This window comes from Mesoplodon bidens, assembly GCF_964165515.1.
Source record: "Mesoplodon bidens genome assembly, chromosome: 4".
NCBI classification, from domain to species: domain Eukaryota; kingdom Metazoa; phylum Chordata; class Mammalia; order Artiodactyla; family Ziphiidae; genus Mesoplodon; species Mesoplodon bidens.
In genome coordinates this window covers 100,401,044-100,423,311 of record NC_138160.1, presented here as the reverse complement: position 1 = coordinate 100,423,311, position 22,268 = coordinate 100,401,044, and the positions used below count along the sequence as shown (strand labels likewise).

Sequence of the window (22,268 nt, the reverse complement as noted above, 5' to 3'; positions counted from 1 at the left end):
ACAGTAAACCACAGTCTCACTAACCCATGTCAGGGTTGCCAGATAAAATATGGGCTAGCCAGTTCAATTTGAATTCCAGATAAACAACAAGTAATTTTTCAGTATCAGTATGTCCCAAATATTGTACGGGCCATACTTACACTAAAAGTAAGACCAAATACTGCATGGGAATACTTACACTGGAAAATTATTCTGGGTTTATCTGAAACTGAAATTTAACTGGGTGCCCTGTATTTTTCTTCGCTAAGTCTGGCAACCCTTATATACTTGCCACCAGCTCAGGTATTATATATTTATTGTAGTTTTGTTTAGTGTGTGTCTTCCCCTACTAGAATGCGCAAGCGTTACCAGAGACTACAACAATGGAAGAGTGCCGGATACACAGAAGTAGCTGCTTACTGAATCTTGGTGAATCAATGAATGAACACACACCATAAATACAAGCCACACCATGTAATGAGGAAAAGTTACATGTCCCAGAATTCCCGACTTGTGAACAGAAACCATGCACACAAAGGCCACAGACACAGATAAGACACATCTCCACCGTGCTCCCCATGCCAACCCCACACTTACCACAGACTTAACTGATACACATCACTCACTCTTCCCACATACTCACAGTCACCACCGAGGCCTACATTACCAACAAGACAGTGACAGAGTAAGTACTGATTTGAATTAAATACTGGAGTATCCACTGGGAACCCCATCTCAACTGTGTGTATTCACTGCACCTGACACGTGCCAGACACTCGGTAAATATTTGTGGACAGAGAGGACTGATGAACCCACCCTGAGCCTTTCATTCCTCCCTCAGCAATCTCCAAGTCACAAGAGGATCCCCCTCAGCTTGGATCCACTGTGGTGGCCCAAGGCTGCAGCCCAGGGGCAGGGGAGGTCTCCTCTGCCTCTACATACTTCTCCTGTGCTTCTTCTCCGCGCAAGCTCATCTACGCTGGTAAGGGCGCGGGGCTCCTCAGGTGAGGGGGTGTTTGGCTGTGAGGCAGGAGGCACACAGATCCCAGGGAGGCTGAGAGGAAACCCAGGGTCATCAGAGGTGATGAGGGCTCTGTGGAGGAGCCTGGGCAGGATGGCTGAGCTGTTACGAGGGCGTGGATCCCAGCTGAGTCTGGGGCGGGGGGGTGTGAATCCTGGTACTACCATGGTGGGGAAGTCAAGGAGCAGGGGCCGGAAAGGTCTGGGCTTGAGGTGGAGGGAAGAGGGACCAGATTAAGCATCTTCAGAGGAAAATGTAGGCTTTGTCTTTGCCTTGGCTTCCAGAGAAGGACAGAGTTCTACATCATAGATCTCCAGCCTGAGAGCAGCACCATCCAGCTCAGGTCCACACAGCTCACACATACATCCGCCCTCCAGGCACATACCTTCTCAGTGCACACAGAAACCCCAAGCACCACAGCCCCATTCCACAAGTAATGCACCACCGATATTCCCAAACTCACACTCCTCGTCGTACACGCATCCACCCGCATCTCTCAGTTACCACAGCCCTCACCACCATACTGCACACCCCTGTATACAGACACCGCTCCAGTAACCCCCCACACGCACATGAAAAGCCCACAGATGACACCAGATACACCGCTCCGTCCTACGGCCAACAGACACCAAGCTCACGACATAGCTACGTCATGCAAATGTCCCTCTCTCGTCTACCACACCTGCTCCCTCAGCTTCTGGCACGGCCCATGCATGTTATGATGTTTTTAATTTCCTTTTTCAGGAATCCGGAGATCACATCGAGAAACTGCCCAGCCTAAAGCACCCCTAGCCCAGGTTCAGGAAACAGGGGAGACTGCTCCCCCATCACACTGTGTCTCCTCCTCACCCTCTTCACCCTGTAAGAACGATCTGCACCCAGACAAAGAGGAAAGGGGCATGAAAATATACTACATGCAGGTACAAGTGAACAAGGGTGTAGCTGTCTCCTGGAAGACAAAGAAACCCTTGGAGTTGCCTGAAAAGCAGCTGACGATAGAAGAAGTGACCCTTCCTGAGGATGCGTGCACAGTAGGCACTTACCCCTCTGATGTGTCCACCGAAAGCCTCCTGTCTGACAGTGAGCCCACTGGGGAGGAGAAAGAGTATGAGGAAAGGGCAGAGCCAGGCAGCCCATCAGGGCCACCTGCCGTCCAGGAGACACCCAGGGCCAAGACACCGGACTGGATGGTGACCATGGAGACCGGCTTCAGGTGCATGGCCTGCTGCCGGGTCTTGCCCACCTTGGAGATCCTCCAGCAGCACGTGAAGTTCGGCATCCTGGAGGGCTTCAGCTGCCGTGTCTTTCATCTCAACATCGCCCAGTGGATGGGCAATGTGGAATCCGAGAGCACCGCTGAGGAGGAGGGCTATGTGGAATCCGAGAGCACCCCTGAGGAGGAGGGCAGTGTGGAACCCAAGACCACCTCTGAGGACGAGGAGGACGAGGAGGACGAGCAGGACGACGAGGACGAGGAAGAGAAGCTAGAAGGCCCCAGCCCGAAGAGACCCCGGAGGCAGGGTCTTTTCTCTCTTTTGAGTTCCACACAGCAACTGAGATTCATGGGACAGAAGATCCTGGAGACGGTGTGGCCTTGGAAGAGGTAAGGCTTGAGGCTGGCACTCTTCTGAGCCTATGTCACGAGGGCCCAGAGGAGTCTAAGGGAAGGGGCCGCACACATGTGCTGGTTTACCTAATGGCTCTGCAGTTGCATCAACTTGGGACACACCCAGCACTTCCAAAGGAATTGAGCTCTGTTGACTTCGACAAGAAGGTGGAGCCTTTTCCTAGGAATTTTCTCAGGGTCTGCACGATGGGCCTCAACTCTTAGAGGACGTACCACCAGCAGCTCCTTGTCGGCAGAGAGAGCCAGGAGTGGTCTGAAGAGAGGACAGGGGCCCTTGCAGGACCGGAACTTTGAGGTCTGAGAGCCTTTGGCCTGAGCTGAGATCTCACCTGGACCACTGTACCTAGCCTTCTGTGACAAAGGGGAATATGAAAGAGAGTCACGTGGAAATGAGGTTCCCCGAGACATGGAAGTGTTCCAGAACCTTCGTTGCGTGGTAGTTGATCTGGAGCCAAGCTCACTGTGGTATGTGTGGCTCTGAGCATTAAGGCAACGCTGGAGGGTAACCCTGACCAGCAGAGCTTGGAGTGCTTCTTGTCTCTTCCTGTTCTACCTCATTTGTTTTATCCCTTCCAGGGAGAAGAAAGGACCCTCGGGATAGTAGCAGACAGAACGCCGTGGTCTGAAGGAGGATGAAGGGACCGGCACTCAGTCTAACATCATATGACAATATGAACATCCTATGCAATAAAGGGCATTTTCCAAACCTTTCCTGGAGGTTTTAGTTAATTACATTTTTCTATCTAATCTGTCATCTACATCTGTATCTTTCAAGGTTTGTGAACAAGCTTTCACATAAGCACTAGAGACGTCCGCCAGCATTTTCTAGAAGAGGCCTGCAAATTGCTGGGGACTCCTCACAAATAGGGAATGGCCACAACCCCTGCCACACAGACTATGCCCGTGGCCCTCCTGACTTACTCCCACTCTCTCTCTGAATTTCCCGAGGTCTGAGATGAGGGTGCTGGCTGGAGGCAATGATCGCGTGCAGGCTGAATCTTCCCCAGATTCTGATTCTCTTCCTGGGCCTATCGTCCTCAAGCACAGTCTCCATGTCCCTGGCCACACTGATCTCTCTCCTTCAGTCCTTCCCTCCCTCCCTCTCCTGCCTCCCAGTGCAAAGAATACTTTGTTACATTTGAGACGAGATTTATTTTTTGTGCACAGAATTCTCACCTGTTCTACTGTGGCCTCTGTTTTGAACATTCCAAAGCTGAGCATTTTCTTTTTTTCTCCCTCATTTCTGCTGAGTCTTTACCTTCCTAATGCAGTGAACTCAGAGTGCCTAGCTGACTGGAGGGGGAAAAAAATCCAGGGAGCAAAGAGAAATAATAAAAAAAGTGTCAGTTAATTTTTCATAGTGTTATCCAACTATGTATTTTTAAACTTTTGGAAGAATATTAGGAATATTCTCTTTATAAAAAACTGAATTATTGGGCTTCCCTGCTGGCGCGGTGGTTATGAATATGCCTGCGAATGCAGGGGACATGGGTTCGAGCCCTGTTCTGGGAAGATCCCACGTGCCACGGAGTAACTAAGCCCGTGCGCCACAACTACTGAGCCTGCGCTCTAGAGCCCGTGTGTCACAACTACTGAGCCCACGTGCCACAACTACGGAAGCCTGCATGCCTAGGGCCCGTGCTCCGCAAACAAGAGAAGCCACTGCAATGAGAAGCCCGTGCACCACAGCCAAGAGTAGCCCCCGCTCACTGCAACTAGAAAACGCCCGCTAGCAGCAACAAAGACCCAATGCAGCCCAAAATAAATTAACTAATTTTTAAAAATTGAATTATTTTCAAGGGGACAATGTATAAAAGTACAATAAAAGTCCCCCTTCATAACCCCCCAAGCCCACTCTCAAGATGTAATAGATATGGTGTGATACAATTTATAGTCGTACTACTACTCCTCCTCCTCCCACCACAGCCGAAATCCTCTGAGCCCGGTGCAGCAGCTTCCTTTCACAATGCTAGGACCGGCCACAAAACAGATGATAATCCCTTTGGACATTTCAAGGAGCAGCACCAAGGGAACAGTACCTGGGAAATGCCACTGACAGCTCAGAGTATCCATGGCATTTCTAGGGCCTCGGCACTGCTCTTGCTCTGGGAATGAAGGTCCAAAAAGCACGTCAGAGAGTGTTCGTAATTGTAAACAAGCTCCACCTCTGAAACACAATCTACATAGAACCACATATACAAGCCTGCACAATGGATGAAGCCAACGTCTCCTCCACGATTGCCCTTCTGACAACTTCATTGTCTCCTCAACCATAAAAGGTGAACTTCAAACTCACGACCTTGCCTTGTCACCAGAAACATCCAAGCTTGGATCAGTCTTTCTAAGACCAGATATTTGCTCTGTGAGCTACTACAGACTTGTCCCATACACAGAAGTAGAACAGGATTATTTCTATCTACCCGGGGACCTGGAGTCTTTCACATTGCTCCTGTTAAAACTCTCAGAACACCAAAACTTTACCTACAAAGGGTTCAAGCTATGACACTCCCAATTTTCACAAACCTCCTCATCTCTTGTGAGTCACATGCAGCCAATTCCAGGAATTGGAAACATGGTTGTGAGGATGAAACTGACTTTGGGGCTCCCCTTGGATATGGTCTTCCAGACTTACCAAAAGGCCATTAAGAGGACGGTTTACCCCACCTCAGGGAAACCCGAGGCAGTACTTGCAGTCAAGGGCTGGCCATGGCTTCTGAGCTACCTCCAAAAAGAATTTCATACTGTACCTGGATCTGCTGAAGCCATTCCTGACTGTCCGAGAGCCAGCATGTACCGCTCCTCAACTGCCTCCATTGTGGGTCATCAGTAGGGCTGTCAGATTTACTAAATAAAAATGCAGGATACCCAGTTAAACTTGAACTTCACATGAATAATAAGTCATTATTTTTAGTATAAGTAGATCCTATGTACTATTTGGGGCATACTTATCTTCAAAATGTACTCGTTGTTTTTCTGACATTCATATTTAACTAAACAGCCTATATTTTATCTGTCAACCCTACTCATCAGAAATGATGGAGGCTTATAGAGATCCAGGAGATGCCTCAGCGCCTCCTCAGCTTTTATTTCTACATCCTGGACAGCGAGCACGAACTTTCCACCCCCAGTCATTAGCCATAATGGAGGATATTCTCTGTTTTAGAGCTTTTTCTACGTGTCATTGTTATTATCTTCCTTGTTTTAAAGAGATGTTTATTTTTTCCCAAATTTAATAGCTCATCCAAAAGTATTTCAAAGTTCATTAGACAAGGGAAAAACAACATGGTTCTGAAAAGTGAAGGAAACCTCCTGGTGCTTAGTAAAGAAGTAGTAGGGAGATTGAAAAAGCCAAACTTAATAAGCAAATCTCTCCAAGGGTATTTTCAGAGCTTGATACCCTCCCACACCCTGAAAATATCATTACATCAAGAATGTAGAACGGCTAACCAAATGTAAGGCTCCCATATGATTCTATCAAACTGAGGATGCTTCTTTACTAAGCAGTGAACACACTTGCTGCCCCAGGGACCTTGGCAGTTGCAACGTAGGGCTCTTCCCTTTGGGATGGAAACAGCAAGTTCTCCTGTGGTCTACATGCTGGCCCCAAAACTACTACACTCCCAATACTTGTCAACTTGAACTAGTTTTCTACATATCTCCATTTTTCTGTTACTATCTGGACTACATCCTAGACTTGACATTACATAAATTGCATTCAAGAAGCTCTTTTTAAAAGTTGCTAGGAAACCTTAAATCTAGAGCTTGCAGTCCCTGGCTTACTTTCATCCAGGTGCATAAGGGTTTTCAAAAGTAGTCAGGTTAGTTACCCCGTATCACAGCCCCATGCTTGTGTCAGAGATATAAAAATGGAACATGATATTTAAGGTTTTACTTGCCAAATCATCAAGCCTCCCAGACAGAGGCAATAGAGCAAAATGATTACAGAGGCATGGATTTTGATTTGCTCCAGTGTCTTGGGCAAGTCACTTGGCCTCTGTATTTATTTGTACTTATCTGCACTTATCTGTCACTTGGGGGTTATAATTGTACCTGGTCCATGGGTACCTTGTACAAAAGATCTGTAAAGTAGTTACAAGAAACCGACACAGAGTAAGCACTCCACAGACATTGGCTATTAGCTATTGGACATATTTCTCCATGAAACAGATTACTTTATCAGTGGATGACTCGGTGGGAGACAGTGAATCACAGTATCACAGCATGTTGAAAGTGACCTAGTTCACACTCTTATGTGAGAAAAAGAAAAGTGTGCATGTGTAGAAAATGTCTGAAAGGTTACATAACAAATAGTTAATCATGTTAACTTGGAGGATTAGAATAAATCAGGAAAGGAGGAAAGAAAAACTTGAGTGTCATTCAATTTCTACATCATTTGTGTTTCTACACTGAGACTCTGAATACACTGGAAGTGCAATTTTTTTGAATGTGGCGGGATAAAGGTTTTCAAGTGTTCCTGATACATCCGTATTATTACTTCAGAATTGCTGGCATTTCTTGCCATCTTCGGATCTACACCCATTTGAGTCAGGGGGCCATTCTGGACGGAGGAGATACTAGAGCAGAAGTGAAGTGAGAGGAAAGGAGAGAAAAGATTTTCTCTCTTCTCTTCAAAGAGGAAAGGTCTTTGGAATGGGAGCAACTCACAACCAAACTTTGGGGAAAGGATGTGATGGAAAACGAGACAAACGTCCTACCCCTGTGATGAGAAGGATTCCCTGGGCTGGATGGAGGGAGGTCACAGGTGGCTGGACAAGGAAACCAACTAGGGAGAAACACACACAAGTGCAGAGCAAACACCCTGAGGCCACTCAGCCTGACTCCATGCAAACATGTGTCCAGCAGCCAGCCCTCCACCTGTGGCTCCCCAGCAAGACAGGTACCTCGGGGGTGCCAACTCATTCTGAGTCCATTATGCGTGGCCATTCATAAACCGCTCTCTAACGTGTGAGGAATAAACTCTCAATGTTTATGAGGAAATTGGGGAAGGAGATTGAAAGGTTACTTAAACGGAAAAAAAAGAAGTTCAGGAAGGCAGGATGGTAGAGAGACAAGAAAAAGACCTTAAAAGATAGAAGGGATTTGCCAAAGAAGAGAAAGAAAAAGAAATGATTCCGAATGGGTTAACCTGCAGCTAGGAAGTTAAGGAAGATTACTGATGTGTGAAGACTATGGAATAAAGTGAATAAAATTTATCAGAAGTTGCTGAGACTATGGTAAGAAGCATGATTATCAAATTATGAATTGGCGGCAATGGCATTCTAGGGGGACACTAGGAAGGGGAAGCAAATGTTCACGAGATGACAGTGGCAGGTGGAAAGTTGTTTCAGGGGAAGATCAGTCTTGCAGAGTGTGTATCAGAGGAGGGCAAGTGTGAGCAAGCAAGGAAATACTAAGTGTATACGGTTCCTTCACTGAGTGCACCCAGCCCCGTGGTCAGCCTTGAGAACAAGCAGGACTTCAGGTACTGGAGCTACATTTCATTCATCAAGCCTTGAGAAGACACCCTTAACTCAGGTCTTCTCTTCAAACGCCATCTTTCCTTCTTGACCTTCATTTGGCCTCTTCCCTTACCCTCAAGCTGTGGACTGAGGCCACAGAGCAAGATGGGTCACTAGTGTCCTCCATCCCCTGGCGACTGTGGTTCACATCAGTGGAGCACCAAAGGCAATAACCAAGTAACAGACACAAGAGTGTATGAAGAAGAAGAGATTCTGATAAGGCTTTCTGTGACAGTGTGGGCCGAGTCGGCTCTATATGGCTGGTATCACCTGAATGATGAGCAGCCTTAGGGGAGAAGTGCTCAGAAGGCAGAGCCTGGCTCTCTAGAGGCTCTGCGTCCTCACAGCCCACTCCAAGACCTCAGTTGCAGCTTCGGCCCCCAATCTCTCTCCCTCTGCCTACTCACAGGTTTTGAAGTCTTCTTTCCTCCACATTTCTCTTGAGAGGTGGGGGAGGAAGATGAGGTTCAGGCCAGCTCAGACTCCCCTGGGATCCCAGCAGGATGCCTATCATGAACCTCCCACCTTCTAGGAAGCTCCTAAGATCTCCACACTTGGGGGAGGTTTCATTTCATCTGTGCTTCAAATTGCTGGCTGGAGATGGCCTGTTGGAAGGTCGCTAAAAGCAAGTAGCAATCCTTCGGGCAGCCTGGCCCTTCTCGACTGTCAGACATCTTCAGGGATATTCTAGGAAACGTTGTTTGTTCTAGAGAAGGGAGGGAAACAATCCAACTGTCCAATAATGCTTGAATGGAAAATCAATGATGCTATACGCATGTGATGAAATAATACCAAACAGTCAAAAATCAAAGACCTAGATCTATATGGATTCACGTGGATAAATCCTGAAAACATAATATTGATTGAAAGAAAATAAGATCAAGAACGTTAGATTGTGATAACAGGTATGTAAGTATTTAAATATTTAAATCAATTCAACATATTGCTTCTATATATAGAGATGTAAGAAAATAAACTTTACCCAAAGAGCACATTATTTACATTTAATATGCTCATTTATCTAGGAGACCCAAAAGCACCCACAGATAAACTAGCAGGAACTAGTAAGACGGTTCAACAAGGCAGACACATACAAGATCAATGCATTTTAAAAATCAATCAGGCTCCTCTACACTGGCGATAACAAATTAGAAACTGTAAAAGAAAATAAGAAAAAAAGAAGATCTAAAAATAGTCACAAGAGCCATATAAATTATTTAGAGCTAAGCATACGTAGAAGTAAATATAACTAACAAACTGAGTACGAACAGTTAAACTCCGCCCAACCCAAGGTTAGGAAAAGACTGTTGTTACTTTATGAGAACAGACCCTCTTCTTAAGGAGCAGATCAGTAAGTGAGAGTGAATCAAAGAAACACAGCATTTGAAAAGTCAGCTAGGCCAAGCCTCTTGCTCGCACATACAGAAGCTGAAGCCCAGACAGGTTGAGTTACTTGGTAAAGGGCCCAATGTCCTGCCTCAAGGACTAGCATTTTTCACTAATTCGTAAGATACAATCAAATTCAGTACCTTGGAAAGAGATGGGAAAAAAATGAAGAAATCAATTACATAGTTCCTCATCTTTAAGTACAGAAATAGCCGTGACAAAGTTACACGTATTGAGGGAAAACTGAAGTGCAGAGTTTAAAATGTCAATAATCCACAGGGAAACTGGAGACCATTTAAAATATTCATATTAAATCTCTATATAAAAGACATTAAAAGATCTCCAATCAAAATGTTCATTTTATAATAGATATGGTATGATACAATTTATAATAGATATGGTATGAACCTTTCCCTTTCACGGGAAAGGTTCGGCTGGGAAACAGGAATTGTTCTTGAAAATGGGGCCTGTGCTATTGCAGACACTGTGCTCGACCTAGGTCCACCGAATGCTCTGATGTCATCATTGAGGTCACAGAATTCCGCTGTGCGCCTGGCAACCTTGCAAACGTAACAGCCCTGGTGAGCACTAGGCAGTACTGCTGGTTCACTAAGTGGTACAAGTTTTTCAGCCATTTAGGAGACTTGACTATTTTTATTTGTATTGAATCATTTCAACGGATTGCCCAAGAGCCAACAAGGGCCAACCTGTAGGGAAGAGGAGGAGTTGGACGTCTCTTGAGGCATCTTCTAAGGGAGACTTCTAGTTGGTACGATGGAACGGCGACAAAAGAGGAAACGTCTGGAAAATGAAGAGTCCCAGGAAACTGCCCAGAAGGGAGGAGGTATGTGGGGGCAACTTGTCTGGGGCACATGGGTTTCTGCCAAACTGAACCTTCTCTAGGAAGCAGGGGACTGAGAACGTGTCACCTGTGAAGCAGGGAGCGAGAGACCTTGTCTCACTGATGCTGCCGTAGCCATCCGGAGGCTCCCTGTGGTGTGAGACGGCACAGAACGGCCAGATGCCCCCTGGGAGATGGGAGGTCAGCTCCGCTGGTCTGAGGACTCTCTCCTGGGGCAGCCGGGCCTGGAGCTTTGTCGGACTCACGGCAGGCTGCATCCTGCTTGCACAGACCTAGAGGTGCAGCTTTTCTCAGTCCCCGATTTCTCTCTTATTCTCTTGGATCTTTCCCTGGGGTCATGAGGTGGGGGATGTGAAGGATGCAAGGATGCTGAGAGAGACCCATGAGTTGCTTGGCCTCTTTCACCAAAGTGGAAAGAGAAGCCCCATGTGTTGAAGGCCCTGTTGAAAAGGATCTTGACAAGTGGAATGCAGTTCGAAAGAAGATTGTTTGTCTAGGGATGGTGTCATATTGAAAGCAAGGAGGTTTTATTCCTTCAACAGGAAGAATCTCCCAAAGGAGATCCAGGGAAGGGAAGGGTTTTCCAGAGACTGAGACAGCGTGGGCGGGGGTGAGAAATGTCCTCAGGGTCCTGCGGGGAGCTCTGAGAGCCACGGGCCACGTGGTGCCTGCGTGCATTAAATGTAGGCGAGTAGCTTGCCCTGGGAGAGGGGTGGTCACCCCAGAGCTCCAGCTAGAGGTCTCTGCCCCAGATTAGAGCCCAGTAGCTCCTACCAGGCCCAGGGCCCTGGAGACTGTAGGATGGGCCCTGGGAATGGAGCTCTAGACAGCAGGCAGATTTTCAGGCAGTGGCTGGGACAGGCTGGGGAAGGCAATGACTGCCCCTGACCATTCAGAATATTTTTCGCTATGTTCCTGTGTGTGGGGTGGTTTGTGAGTGTGTGTGTGTGAGTGTGTGTGTGTGTGAGTGTGTGTGTGTGTGTGTGTGTGTGTGTGGTAGTGCAGAGAAGAGCGGGATGAATGGGGGGAGAGTGCTTACCAGATATAAAGTCTGCGTGGTACAGTTCTTGTCACCCTGCCTGGACCTGGCTGACACTCGGCGTACGTAAGAGTGTATACAGAACTCTTGGTAGGGGTGTTTTATGAGACAGTAACTCATACACCCATGGACACTCTGATACAGCAAAAATATCACACACCCCACATATAACTTCCTTATTAAACCACACACAGCACATGGAGGTATATACACGCATCCCTCCTGTACTACGTTCTCATACAACCCACCTGTATCACAATCCTCTCCTCCAACACCAAACGCTGGAGATGAGATATGTACATAGACACACACACTATATATATATATATCACACACACACACACACACACACACACACACACACTATATATATGTATCTCCTCAACTCTCACACAAACACAGCTATCTTCAGCCATCTCTAAATACCTCTATAAGAACCAGTCACGTGTCATACACACCACACTTGTAACACATTCTTGAGTAATGCCAGACCCGCTCTGTACAAACCACAGTAAACCACAGTCTCACTAACCCATGTCAGGGTTGCCAGATAAAATATGGGCTAGCCAGTTCAATTTGAATTCCAGATAAACAACAAGTAATTTTTCAGTATCAGTATGTCCCAAATATTGTATGGGCCATACTTACACTAAAACTAAGTAAGACCAAATACTGCATGGGAATACTTACACTGGAAAATTATTCTGGGTTTATCTGAAACTGAAATTTAACTGGGTGCCCTGTATTTTTCTTCGCTAAGTCTCGCAACCCTTATATACTTAGCACCAGCTGATGTATTATTTATTTATTGTAGTTTTGTTTAGTGTGTGTCTTCCCCTACTAGAATGCGCAGCGTTACCAGAGACTACAACAATGGAAGAGTGCCGGATACACAGAAGTAGCTGCTTACTGAATCTTGGTGAATCAATGAATGAACACACACCATAAATACAAGCCACACCATGTAATGAGGAAAAGTTACATGTCCCAGAATTCCCGACTTGTGAACAGAAACCATGCACACAAAGGCCACAGACACAGATAGACACATCTGCACTGTGCTCCCCACACCAACCCCACACTTACCACAGACTTAACTGATACACATCACTCACTCTTCCCACATACTCACAGTCACCACCGAGGCCTACATTACCAACTAGACAGGGAGAGAATAAGTATTGATTGGAATTAAATCCTGGAGTATCCACTGGGAACCACACTCTCAACTGTGTGTATTCACTGCACCTGACACGTGTCACACACTCAGTAAATATTTGTGGACAGAGGACTGATGAACCCACCCTGAGCCTTTCATTCCTCCCTCAGGAATCTCCAAGTCACAAGAGGATCCCCCTCAGCTTGGATCCACTGTGGTGGCCAAAGGCTGCAGCCCAGGGGCAGGGGAGGTCTTCTCTGCCTCTACATACTTCTTCTGTACTTCTACTCCACGCAAGCTCATCTACACTGGTAAGGGCGTGGGGCTCCTCAGGTGAGGGGTTGCTTGGCTGTGAGGCAGGAGGCACACAGATCCCAGGGAGGCTGAGAGGAAATCCAGGATCATCAGAGGTGATGAGGGCTCTGTGGAGGAGCCTGGGCAGGATGGCTGAGCTGTTACGAGGGAGTGGATGCCAGCTGAGTCTGGCGGGGGGCGGTGTGAATACCGGTACTACCATGGTGGGGAAGTCAAGGAGCAGGGGCCGGAAAGGTCTGGGCTTGAGGTGGAGGGAAGAGGGACCAGATTAAGCATCTTCAGAGGAAAATGTAGGCTTTGTCTTTGCCTTTGCTTCCAGAGAAGGACAGAGTTCTGCATCATAGACCTCCAGCCTGAGAGCAGCACCCTCCAGCTCAGGTCCACACAGCTCACACATACATCCGCCCTCCAGGCACAGCCCTTCTCAGTGCACACAGAAACCCCAAGCACCACAGCCCCATTCCACAAGTAATGCACCACCGATATTCCCAAACTCACACTGCTCGTCGTACACGCATCCAGCCGCATCCCTCACATACCACAGCCCTCACCACCATACTCCACAACCCTGTATACAGACACCGCTCCAGTATCCCCCCACACGCACATGAAAAGCCCACAGATGACACCAGATACACCGCTCCGTCCTACGGCCAACAGACACCAAGCTCACGACATAGCTACGTCATGCAAATGTCCCTCTCTCGTCTACCACACCTGCTCCCTCAGCTTCCGGCATGGCCCATGCATGTTATTATGGTTTTAATTTCCTTTTTCAGGAATCCGGAGATCACATCGAGACACTGCCCAGCCTACAGCACCCGTAGCCCAGGTTCAGGAAAAAGGGGAGACTGCTCCCCCATCACACTGTGTCTCCTCCTCACCCTCTTCACCCTGTAAGAACGACCTGCACCCAGACAAAGAGGAAAGGGGCATGAAAATATACTACATGCAGGTACAAGTGAACAAGGGTGTAGCTGCCTCACAGTGGTTAATAATCTGCCTGCCAGTGCAGGGGACACAGGTTCGAGCCCTGGTCCGGAAAGATCCCACATGCCGCAGAGCAACTAAGCCCGTGAGCCACAACTACTGAGCCCACGTGCCACAACTACTGAAGCCCGCGTTCCTAGAGACCGTGCTCTGAAACAAGAGAAGCCACTGCAATGAGAAGCCTGCGCACCGCAACGAAGAGCTGCTCCCACTCACCACAACTAGAGAAAAGCCCATATGCAGCAACGAAGACCCAACGCAACCAAAAATTAATTAATTTTAAAAAAGGTGCTAAGAATCAGTGGGGTTAAAAAAAAGCATGAAGACCTGTGCACTGGATCCTTCTGAGGCATTTGTGCTGCCTAATATGTTCCTCCTCTCCCCCTGCCAAGCAGGAGTCAAAATTTAGAGGCTAGGGAAGAATGCTGTCTCTTTAAAAACAGCATGGAAAATTTTTGGACACAGGTACATTGGTCTTTAACAAGAATGAGTTCCAAAGTGAAGAATGGGGTTTATGAGTGAGCTGGGAATAAATTCCATAGCCTGTGATAAGTATTGAGAAGAAACAGACTAGAAACTATTAAAGAATGATCAAAGCACTCAAGGTGACATTATCTAAAATGCCTTCTACAAGATACATACAAATGCACACACACACACACAAAATGTTTGTAGAGCTAACAAAGATCGATTTCTTATTAGTGAGGTGGGCTTTGGAGGAGGCAAATCGGACGCAGCGGGGCAAATCTTTTAAGGGAAAGGCTAACTCACCAGCTGGCTGTTTTCTGAGACCTGTTCTCCCCTGGTATAAGGGATAAGGAAATAGAAATTTCTTTCCTTCTATGGGAGGGTTACCTAAGAAGTAGACATAAGAATCCTCATTCAAAACAGTATTTCCTCCCCAAATGAATTTGCTCTGCTACTAAGAGCTCAAGGAAAGTCACAGGGAAAGCATTTTACTCAGTTTGGTTATAATTACAGGTTCTATACATATTTTTTGTGCAAGTTGACGAGGGCCAACTTGTACAGAAAGGCAAACACACACATACACACATCATGGGCACCTGAGAAGTTAGAATTAGGCTAGGAATTCATTTGAAGACAAAAAAACATTTAGCAATATCCCTTATTCACTCGGATTTGTTCACCGCCTACTAGCTATTTTCATGGAAGGCTAATTTCTCTATCCATTAACTCATTCGTTTATTCAAGAAATATTTAAGAGTTCCTGTCATGTACCAAGACTATGCTAAGCACTGAGGCTAGTGAGCAATAAACATATAACAGACCGAATTCCTCCTGCACTCCTGGATTACCCTCCAGTGGAAGAAAGAGGTGAGAAACAGGTGAACAAAATGTACACGAGTGAAACGCTTAGAGACAAAACAAGGCAGGGCAGAGAGAGTAAGAAAGAGAGGACTGTATTTTCCATAGGGTGGTCAGAGGACAGCCACCCCCTCATCTTTAAGGTGACTGACTGAAAGAAGTAGAGGCCTAAAAGATTACAGGTGAAAGAGTATTCCAGGCAGAGAGAAGGACAAGGAAAAGGCTCTGTGGCAGAAGCATCCTTTGCAGGTCTGGAAAAGATAGGGTAAGAGGGAGGAGAGGTGACGTATTCAGGGAGGTGGTGGAGAACGAACAGCAGCCCACAGAAGGCTCTAGAAGCCACTTTAAGTGGTTTGTATTCTAAGTAAAAGAAGCCACAAGAGAATTTTGAAACAAGAACATAACCTGACTTAAAGTTACAAAAGATCACTTTGCCACCTAAAGAACAAACTGTGGGAGGAGAAGGGTGGCAACAGGTGACCAGTACAAAGACTATGCAATAATCCTGGAAAGAGATTTCCAACTGGGACCAGGTGATGGACAGCACAGGGCTGGTGAGAAGCAAAACAGATCGAGAGCCAACCACAGGAACTCACGACTGCTTGGTTCTCACCTAAATTTCTATCTGGGTTGCTGAATTCATCAACCAAAGCCTCTCTTCTCTTTCTGTATGTTTTGTATCTCGTTTGAAGAATGAGAACATGCAAAGTCACAAGTTAACATGAACGGGCTAGAGCGAAAGTTTACTAGAAATTTGAGTTCCAACTGCATATTCAAGGTATTGAAAGCTGTGTTTTTCAAACTTTGTATCACGACCCACTGAAGAAACAGCATTTATTTCACAACCTAGATACACAGGTAGAAAAGTATACATTACTAAAACGAAGCTTGAATGACCTATATCTAACCAATGTCTCTTTTCATGAAATCTGTTCCCACTGGCTCTCACACCACTCACGCCATCGCCCAGAGTTTCTGCTGCAATGTGTTGTACTCTTCCTAAGAAACTCTGATATTTTCTATACTATTTTATTTCATTAAAAAATCACACGTAGGGCTCAATAAATTGGCATTATAATCCACTAATGGCAGGGAGGGAAATCTGAAAAAGAACACACGAGGTACAGCAAGATACTGTCGATTTACAGTTCTTTTACAAAATAATTTAAAAGGACCTGAAACACACTGTTTAGAAAGACCAGAGACATCCTCTCGTGTCCCACAGGAATTGCAAAAGTCTGGTCCCCAAACTCAGGGAACCACCTCAAGAGGCCCAAAGCCTTGAAACACCGGGGCACAAAGACACGCGCAGAGAAAGGCTGTCCTCACCCACTGAGACCAGGTTCCGGAAGTTTTCCACCATCACATCCTGGCACAGCTTCCTCTGGGCCGAGTCCAGCAGCCCCAGCTCCTCCTCTGTGGAGGCCACGGCCACGTCCTTGAAGGTCACCGCCTCCTACGACAAACAACACCACCTCAATCTTATACCCAGTGGCCAGTGGAAGAGGGGCAGCCCCGAGGAGACGAGGAGGATGGGAAGTTGCTCCGGCTCCTGTGAGGTGTGCAGACTTCCCAGCACCCCCTCCTTCCATCCTGCCAATGCCACACACTGACTTTCCTCAGCCTCACCGGACGTGCAGCTATGAAAGAGAAAGCTTTGTGTATTTACCTGGGGCTCTCAGACAACTCATAAGTAAACTCCCTAGAATTCTAACCACTGGATCCTGAACTAAAAAGCTTTCACTGTTTAATTATTATTGCCAAGTGCCCCAGAAACAGTTACCAATTTAGCCCTGGCAGTATTTGATGGCACCTGCTTTCTCATTGAGGTGGGAACCAGCTGAGAAGGAGTGTTATAGGTGGAAATTAACCAAAAGGCCATGCCAGGTCTCTGAATGAAAACTCTCTCTTTCCCCGTTTCTGTCTTTCGCTTGAATGCAATACTCTGACTCCAGACCCTTGGTTTTCTGGGTGAGTCTGAGTTGGTTCCTCCTTTTTTCACAACCCCTATTCTTTATATTTAAAACAAAAATGAAACCAAGCACCTCTTTATACAATTGTTCTGAGCTGTCTATGCAGTGACAAGTGCTTTAAGTACCACTGGACTTTTTAAACTAAGGTCATGTATTACTCTGATTAGAAAAAAATATAAGACGGAAAAAGAAACAAACCAGTAAATAAAATACACAAAGGGTCTGACTCAAGCATGGGGAAGACTGAATCTAACTCTGGTCGTGAGAAAACTTCTAACAATACATTATTTTTTCTGCGTGAAGCAGCCGTTTGATCCTGCTGTGCTCTGCCGTATTTGGATATTCTACCAAAAAACATCCAAGGCACCACATATAAAACATACCTCTTAAATTCTGAATACCTAAACCTACTATGTTAAGGGCAAAAAGGGGCAATATTCTTCAGAACAGATATTTTGAGAAAAAGGTTAAATCAGGAACACTGTCACTGTAGTGCTCCTAAAACAGGAGAAGTCTTTAAACTAAATGTCTGTGAATAAAGAACAGTTTAAAAAATAGGTGCAGGGCTCCCCTGGTGGCACAGTGGTTGAGAGTCCACCTGCCGATGCAGGGGACACGGGTTCGTGCCCCGGTCCGGGAAGATCCCACATGCCGCGGAGCGGCTGGGCCCGTGAGCCATGGCCGCTGAGCCTGCGCGTCCGGAGCCTGTGCCCCGCAACGGGAGAGGCCACAACAGTGAGAGGCCCGCATACCGGGGGGGGAAAAAAAAAATAGGTGCATAAGTTTGCAGGAACATGATAAAGCAATTAAAAGTGAATGTTAGCTAGTATTAAATGAAAAAAACAATTTAAAACTGTATCTATGTTATAAATACAAATACACATCCATGAATACATATGATGAAGAGATTACAGAAATATAAAAGCAGCTAATTTGTAAGCAGGTAAGCAGTAGACTGGAAGATGTCCTTCATTTCCCTTAATTTTTCTTTTACTTGTAAAATTAAAAAATGATGAAATAAAACAAAAATTAAAACCGAAACCAATTAAATTTAACAGGAATTTTAAAAAAAGCACACATGGCACACTCAGGTCCTCATATGCTTAGACTCTCCTTGAAAGAGAAAACCCATATGGAACTATACCCAATATTTTGTAATAACCTATGAGGGAAAAGAATCTGAAAATATATGTATATATACGTATAACTGAATCACTTTGCTGTACACCTGAAATTAATACATTGTAAATCAACTATACTCCAATCAAAAAAAAAAAAAGAAAAAGAAAAAAAAAGAGGAAAACCTGTGTCCAATCTGAGTACAAAAATGGCGTTTTTAACAGCAAGAAAGGCAAGCTCTACTCACCTGGAATGTGCTCATTTTCCCTCTCCTTCTGGGGAAGTGCAGAGTCCTAGCAAGACAGACAGGGAAAGAAGAAGTCAATGGAAACTGGTTTAAAGAAAAAGAAGTCACTAACCCACGTGGTGCTCATTGTGAATTACCAAGGCTCCCAGTCCTCGGGGTGGCTACAGCTGATTATGCTTGATGAGCAGAGCCCCACGCAGATACCAGATGCCCCCGTGAACCCCCTCAGTGGCTGTGTGAGGAATGACCTGCCCAGCCATACACAGTGGCCCCCTCACAGTGTGCCTGCAGCTTCCACAGGGGTCATTCTTATTCTGGGTATGGTGTAAACAGAGACCATGTAAGTCAGAGTAGGTCTTGGAGTCAATATGCATGGGCTGTGATCAGGCTACGCCATTCACTAGCAGTGTCACCCTGGGCAAATTATTCACATCTCTTCGCCTCAGTTCTGTCCTCTGCCAGTGGGGGAGAACACGGGCATCCACCTCGTGAGATCGTCCTAAGGTAGGAGGCTCTGAGAACACCACTGTCAGGGTTTCTTATTTCTTAGCAACTGCGGTAAAGCAGATGATATTTTGGTTAGAAATTATCCTTAGAGATGTGATTTCTACCAACAGAAGACTGTCAGACATGTGGAGGTCATACGTTGTTGCCCTGTTACGTGAGAGTCTTTAGACTTCTGAAAATCTCTGCTTGTCTTCCTAAAGATTTTGTGACTGCAACAATAATATTTAAATTGACATGGACAACTTTTTACAAAAGGTATAAAAATACGTTAACTTTCTTTTTAAACAGGAAGTACCCTTTTGACAATTATGCACAGAGGTAAAGAGACCTAATAAAAGCCAGGATTCTGCAACAACAATAAAAAATAGTTTAACAGTCCATACCTAATTCAAATGAAAAAAGACAGGAATCTGAATTGTAACTATATCATTATAAATATAGGAAAGTTTAAGAAATAAATGGGAGACTTCCCTGGTGGTGCAGTGGATAAGACTCCACATTCCCAATGCAGGGGGCCCGGGTTCGATCTAGTACAAAAGATGGCAATGATTCCACTCCCCAAAGCTTGGGAGAGATATATCTTCACAACTTCTAACGACCTCCATTTTGACTCTACACTTGCTAGCTGTCTTCTGCTCAATTCAGGATTCTGAAAGGGGCCCTGACAGTTGACAATAATTAGTGGGGGAATAAAATCATTGGACTAAGTAGGGCTTTGGTGAATCCAGCTCAGTTTTATCTGTGACATCCAGCAGGGTCAATTTCCTCAGCCTCAGTTTCCACAAAAGACCCTCTCTTGAGCTTCTCGAATTTTCACGTGCATGTGAATTACTGCGGGATCTTGTTGGAGTGCAGCCTCCTGGGCCCCCTACGCAGAAATTATAAATCAGAAGGTCTCGAATGGGGCTCAAGGCTGGGCATTTCTATCCAAGTGATGCCAATGCCGCTGGTTTGTGGACCACAATTTGAGTAGCACTGCAGTGTAACATCAGTCCCACAAAAAACAGCCTCCACTACACAGAAACATACACAAAGAGCAACCAGACAAAAAGGCACTAAAACATTAACAACTGTTATCTTTACATCCTAAAGTTATAGATAATTAAAATTTTTCTTTATGTATATATCTGCATTTTTCCATGATTATGCTACTTCTATGATATACATATTATTTGAAATAAAATAAATGACCCAGTTGAGAAAACTATCTTAAAAACTCATAAAATAGCCTAAACCTTGCTCTCAAGGTCCCCACAATTAAGTCCCAACCTACTTTCATGATACGATTCTAGCCAGTACCCTATGCTCAAAGAGAATATACCAAAGGGATTAGCAAACTCAGGTGCTGGACTCAAACTGCCTGGGTCCCAACCCCAGCTCTGCCTCCTACCATCTGGGCGAGGATGGGCCAACAGGGTTGTGTTCCCTGCCCCCAGCTCCTCATCCTTAAAGTAGAGAAAACAGCAGTACCAATTCACAGAGCCACTGCCTGATGGAAATGTGTTCATTTGCACAAAGCTTTTAGAATGGAAATTAGTGACCAAGGCTCAGTTATCATCGTTACCCATGTCCCATACGTTCTACAATTTATAGGAATACCTTAAGTAGAAGAATGCCAAGTCCTACTCACGTGGGGCTCTGTTGCCTCTTCCTCCGTGCAGTGCTTTTTGAGAAGCCAGGGCTGGGGAAGGAAAGGAGACTGTGAAATACCAGGGCTGTGTTTCCATCCCCACTAATTCATACCGCACCCGCTTCCGCCCCCGTACCAGCTAGAAGTCCTCTCCTTCCAAAACAGGCCAGGAGTCCAGGACAATTCAGCTTCCTGGGCTCACAGAATCCCGCTGCGAAATGGGTGCCTCCCGAATTAGCGTAGTATTAATACCAACAATGTATCAGGCAGTTGTAGACCTTTTACTTGTGCTATCTCGTTTCTTCTCACAACACTATAATAACAAGGCATTCCTTTTTCCCCCCTTTTACCGAACAGCAACGGAGGCACAGAGGAGTTAAGCAACTCACCCAGTGTGACGCCGTATGAAGCGGTAGGGCTAGCTCATAGGTGGGGGACGGGGTCAGGTTAGGGGTGAAGAAAACCGGGGAGACCCTCAAACCCCAGGAGGCACGACCTGAGCCCACCCCATCCCGGGTACGTTACCAAACGCAAAGAAGCTCCGCCCGCGGGACATACATCACCACTCCAAGCCCTCAAGCCTCCGCTTTTAGCCGCTCCTCCTCTTTCTCTCCAAATGAAAGGTCTGCAAAGGTTGGCCCCAGGCGCATGTCGGGGAAGCTTGAATGGGTCGTGAAGAGCGGACCTGAAACACCGTCAGCAAGCAAAACATGGCTGCTACGTGTCCTCCTGGGGCGGAAGTGCCGGAGACTAACCCGGAACTCCTGCACCACATTTCCCAGAATTCCGCGGGTAAACCTTTACAGCGAGGCCTTACTGTAGCTGCAGTATATGGGACTACACGAGTTTACGAGCTCTGGACTACATGTCCCAGAATGCAAGGGTGGGTGCGGGGGTGTCTACCGGCACGAGCTCTGGACTACATGTTTTCACGCTGGTTTTCACTTTCCGGAATCCCTGAGAAGGTCTCAGGCAGTCTTGCCGTTCTACTGTGTAGGCCTCAGAAGAGTGTAGATTCTGTTCATTGAAAGGCGTACAAACTCAGTAGAATCTTGGACGTCTTCAAGAGGCTAAGCCACAGAAAAGCATTACCAGCCACGAAGGCTTCCTGGTAAACCCCAAAGAGTTTCACCATTGGAATAAGGGGAGAAGGAAACTGGGCTTTCTTTGGCAGGGACTGAAGCCAAACGCCAAAACACCTCATTCCCTGAAATTGTGTAAAGGTGAACGTGTTTTGTTAGCATCTTACAACCCGTGCAAAAGCAAGGGAAAATCCTTTCTAGAGACACACATCAACATCCTAGGTCTCAAGTTATTTCTGTAATTATAAAATCTGTGACATTGCTATTTGACCAAGTGAACTTTAAGGGGAAGAAAAAAGCATTACTTGACATACGGAGGGACACTTCACAGTCATAAAAGTTTCAAATTATCAGAAACTAATAACTTCAGCTGATACTTTATAAAGCAAAAATTGACAGAACCATGAAGAGAAACATTCAAATTCGTAATTGGATCTGGAGATTGGAACACATACATAGAGGGAAATGTTGAGCCTTAAAAGCATAT

At 46.0% G+C, this 22,268-nt stretch overlaps 3 protein-coding genes across 3 annotated transcripts in view; 2 read left to right on the top strand and 1 right to left on the bottom strand.

Annotated features, from left to right (window-relative positions):
• The first annotated feature begins 353 nt into the window (after positions 1 to 353).
• LOC308615700 (protein FAM170A-like) overlaps positions 354 to 22,268 on the top strand; it is a 39,068-nt gene continuing 17,153 nt past the window's right edge. Inside the window, exon 1 of the mRNA XM_081231334.1 lies at positions 354 to 3,021. Coding sequence (XP_081087460.1) covers positions 1,900 to 2,607 — 708 coding nt within the window. The 5' untranslated portion in view covers positions 354 to 1,899 and the 3' untranslated portion in view covers positions 2,608 to 3,021. The remainder of the gene's footprint in view (positions 3,022 to 22,268) is intronic.
• Positions 9,697 to 22,268, top strand: part of LOC308616344 (protein FAM170A-like) — a 28,886-nt gene continuing 16,314 nt past the window's right edge. The window contains exons 1-4 of the mRNA XM_081232607.1: positions 9,697 to 10,378; positions 16,602 to 16,777; positions 21,057 to 21,128; positions 21,323 to 21,491. Coding sequence (XP_081088733.1) covers positions 10,307 to 10,378; positions 16,602 to 16,777; positions 21,057 to 21,128; positions 21,323 to 21,491 — 489 coding nt within the window. The 5' untranslated portion in view covers positions 9,697 to 10,306. The remainder of the gene's footprint in view (positions 10,379 to 16,601; positions 16,778 to 21,056; positions 21,129 to 21,322; positions 21,492 to 22,268) is intronic.
• Positions 16,044 to 21,436, bottom strand: LOC308615719 (zinc finger protein 221-like). The gene is made up of 4 exons (XM_081231370.1): positions 21,225 to 21,436; positions 20,700 to 20,750; positions 18,563 to 18,608; positions 16,044 to 16,679 (listed from the first exon to the last, which is right to left on the bottom strand). The coding sequence occupies exons 1-4, from the start codon at positions 21,257 to 21,259 to the stop codon at positions 16,488 to 16,490; spliced, it is 324 nt and encodes a 107-aa protein (XP_081087496.1). The 5' UTR covers positions 21,260 to 21,436; the 3' UTR covers positions 16,044 to 16,487.

Excerpts from the sequence above, each read along its gene's own strand:
- LOC308615719 (XM_081231370.1), bottom strand. The coding sequence starts at position 21,259 with ATGTATGTCCCGCGGGCGGAGCTTCTTTGCGTTTG. Across the intron at positions 18,609-20,699 it reads AAGAGGCAACAGAGCCCCAC|GACTCTGCACTTCCCCAGAA; the intron begins GTGAGTAGGACT and ends CTGTCTTGCTAG. Across the intron at positions 16,680-18,562 it reads GGAAAATGAGCACATTCCAG|GAGGCGGTGACCTTCAAGGA; the intron begins GTGAGTAGAGCT and ends TGTTTGTCGTAG.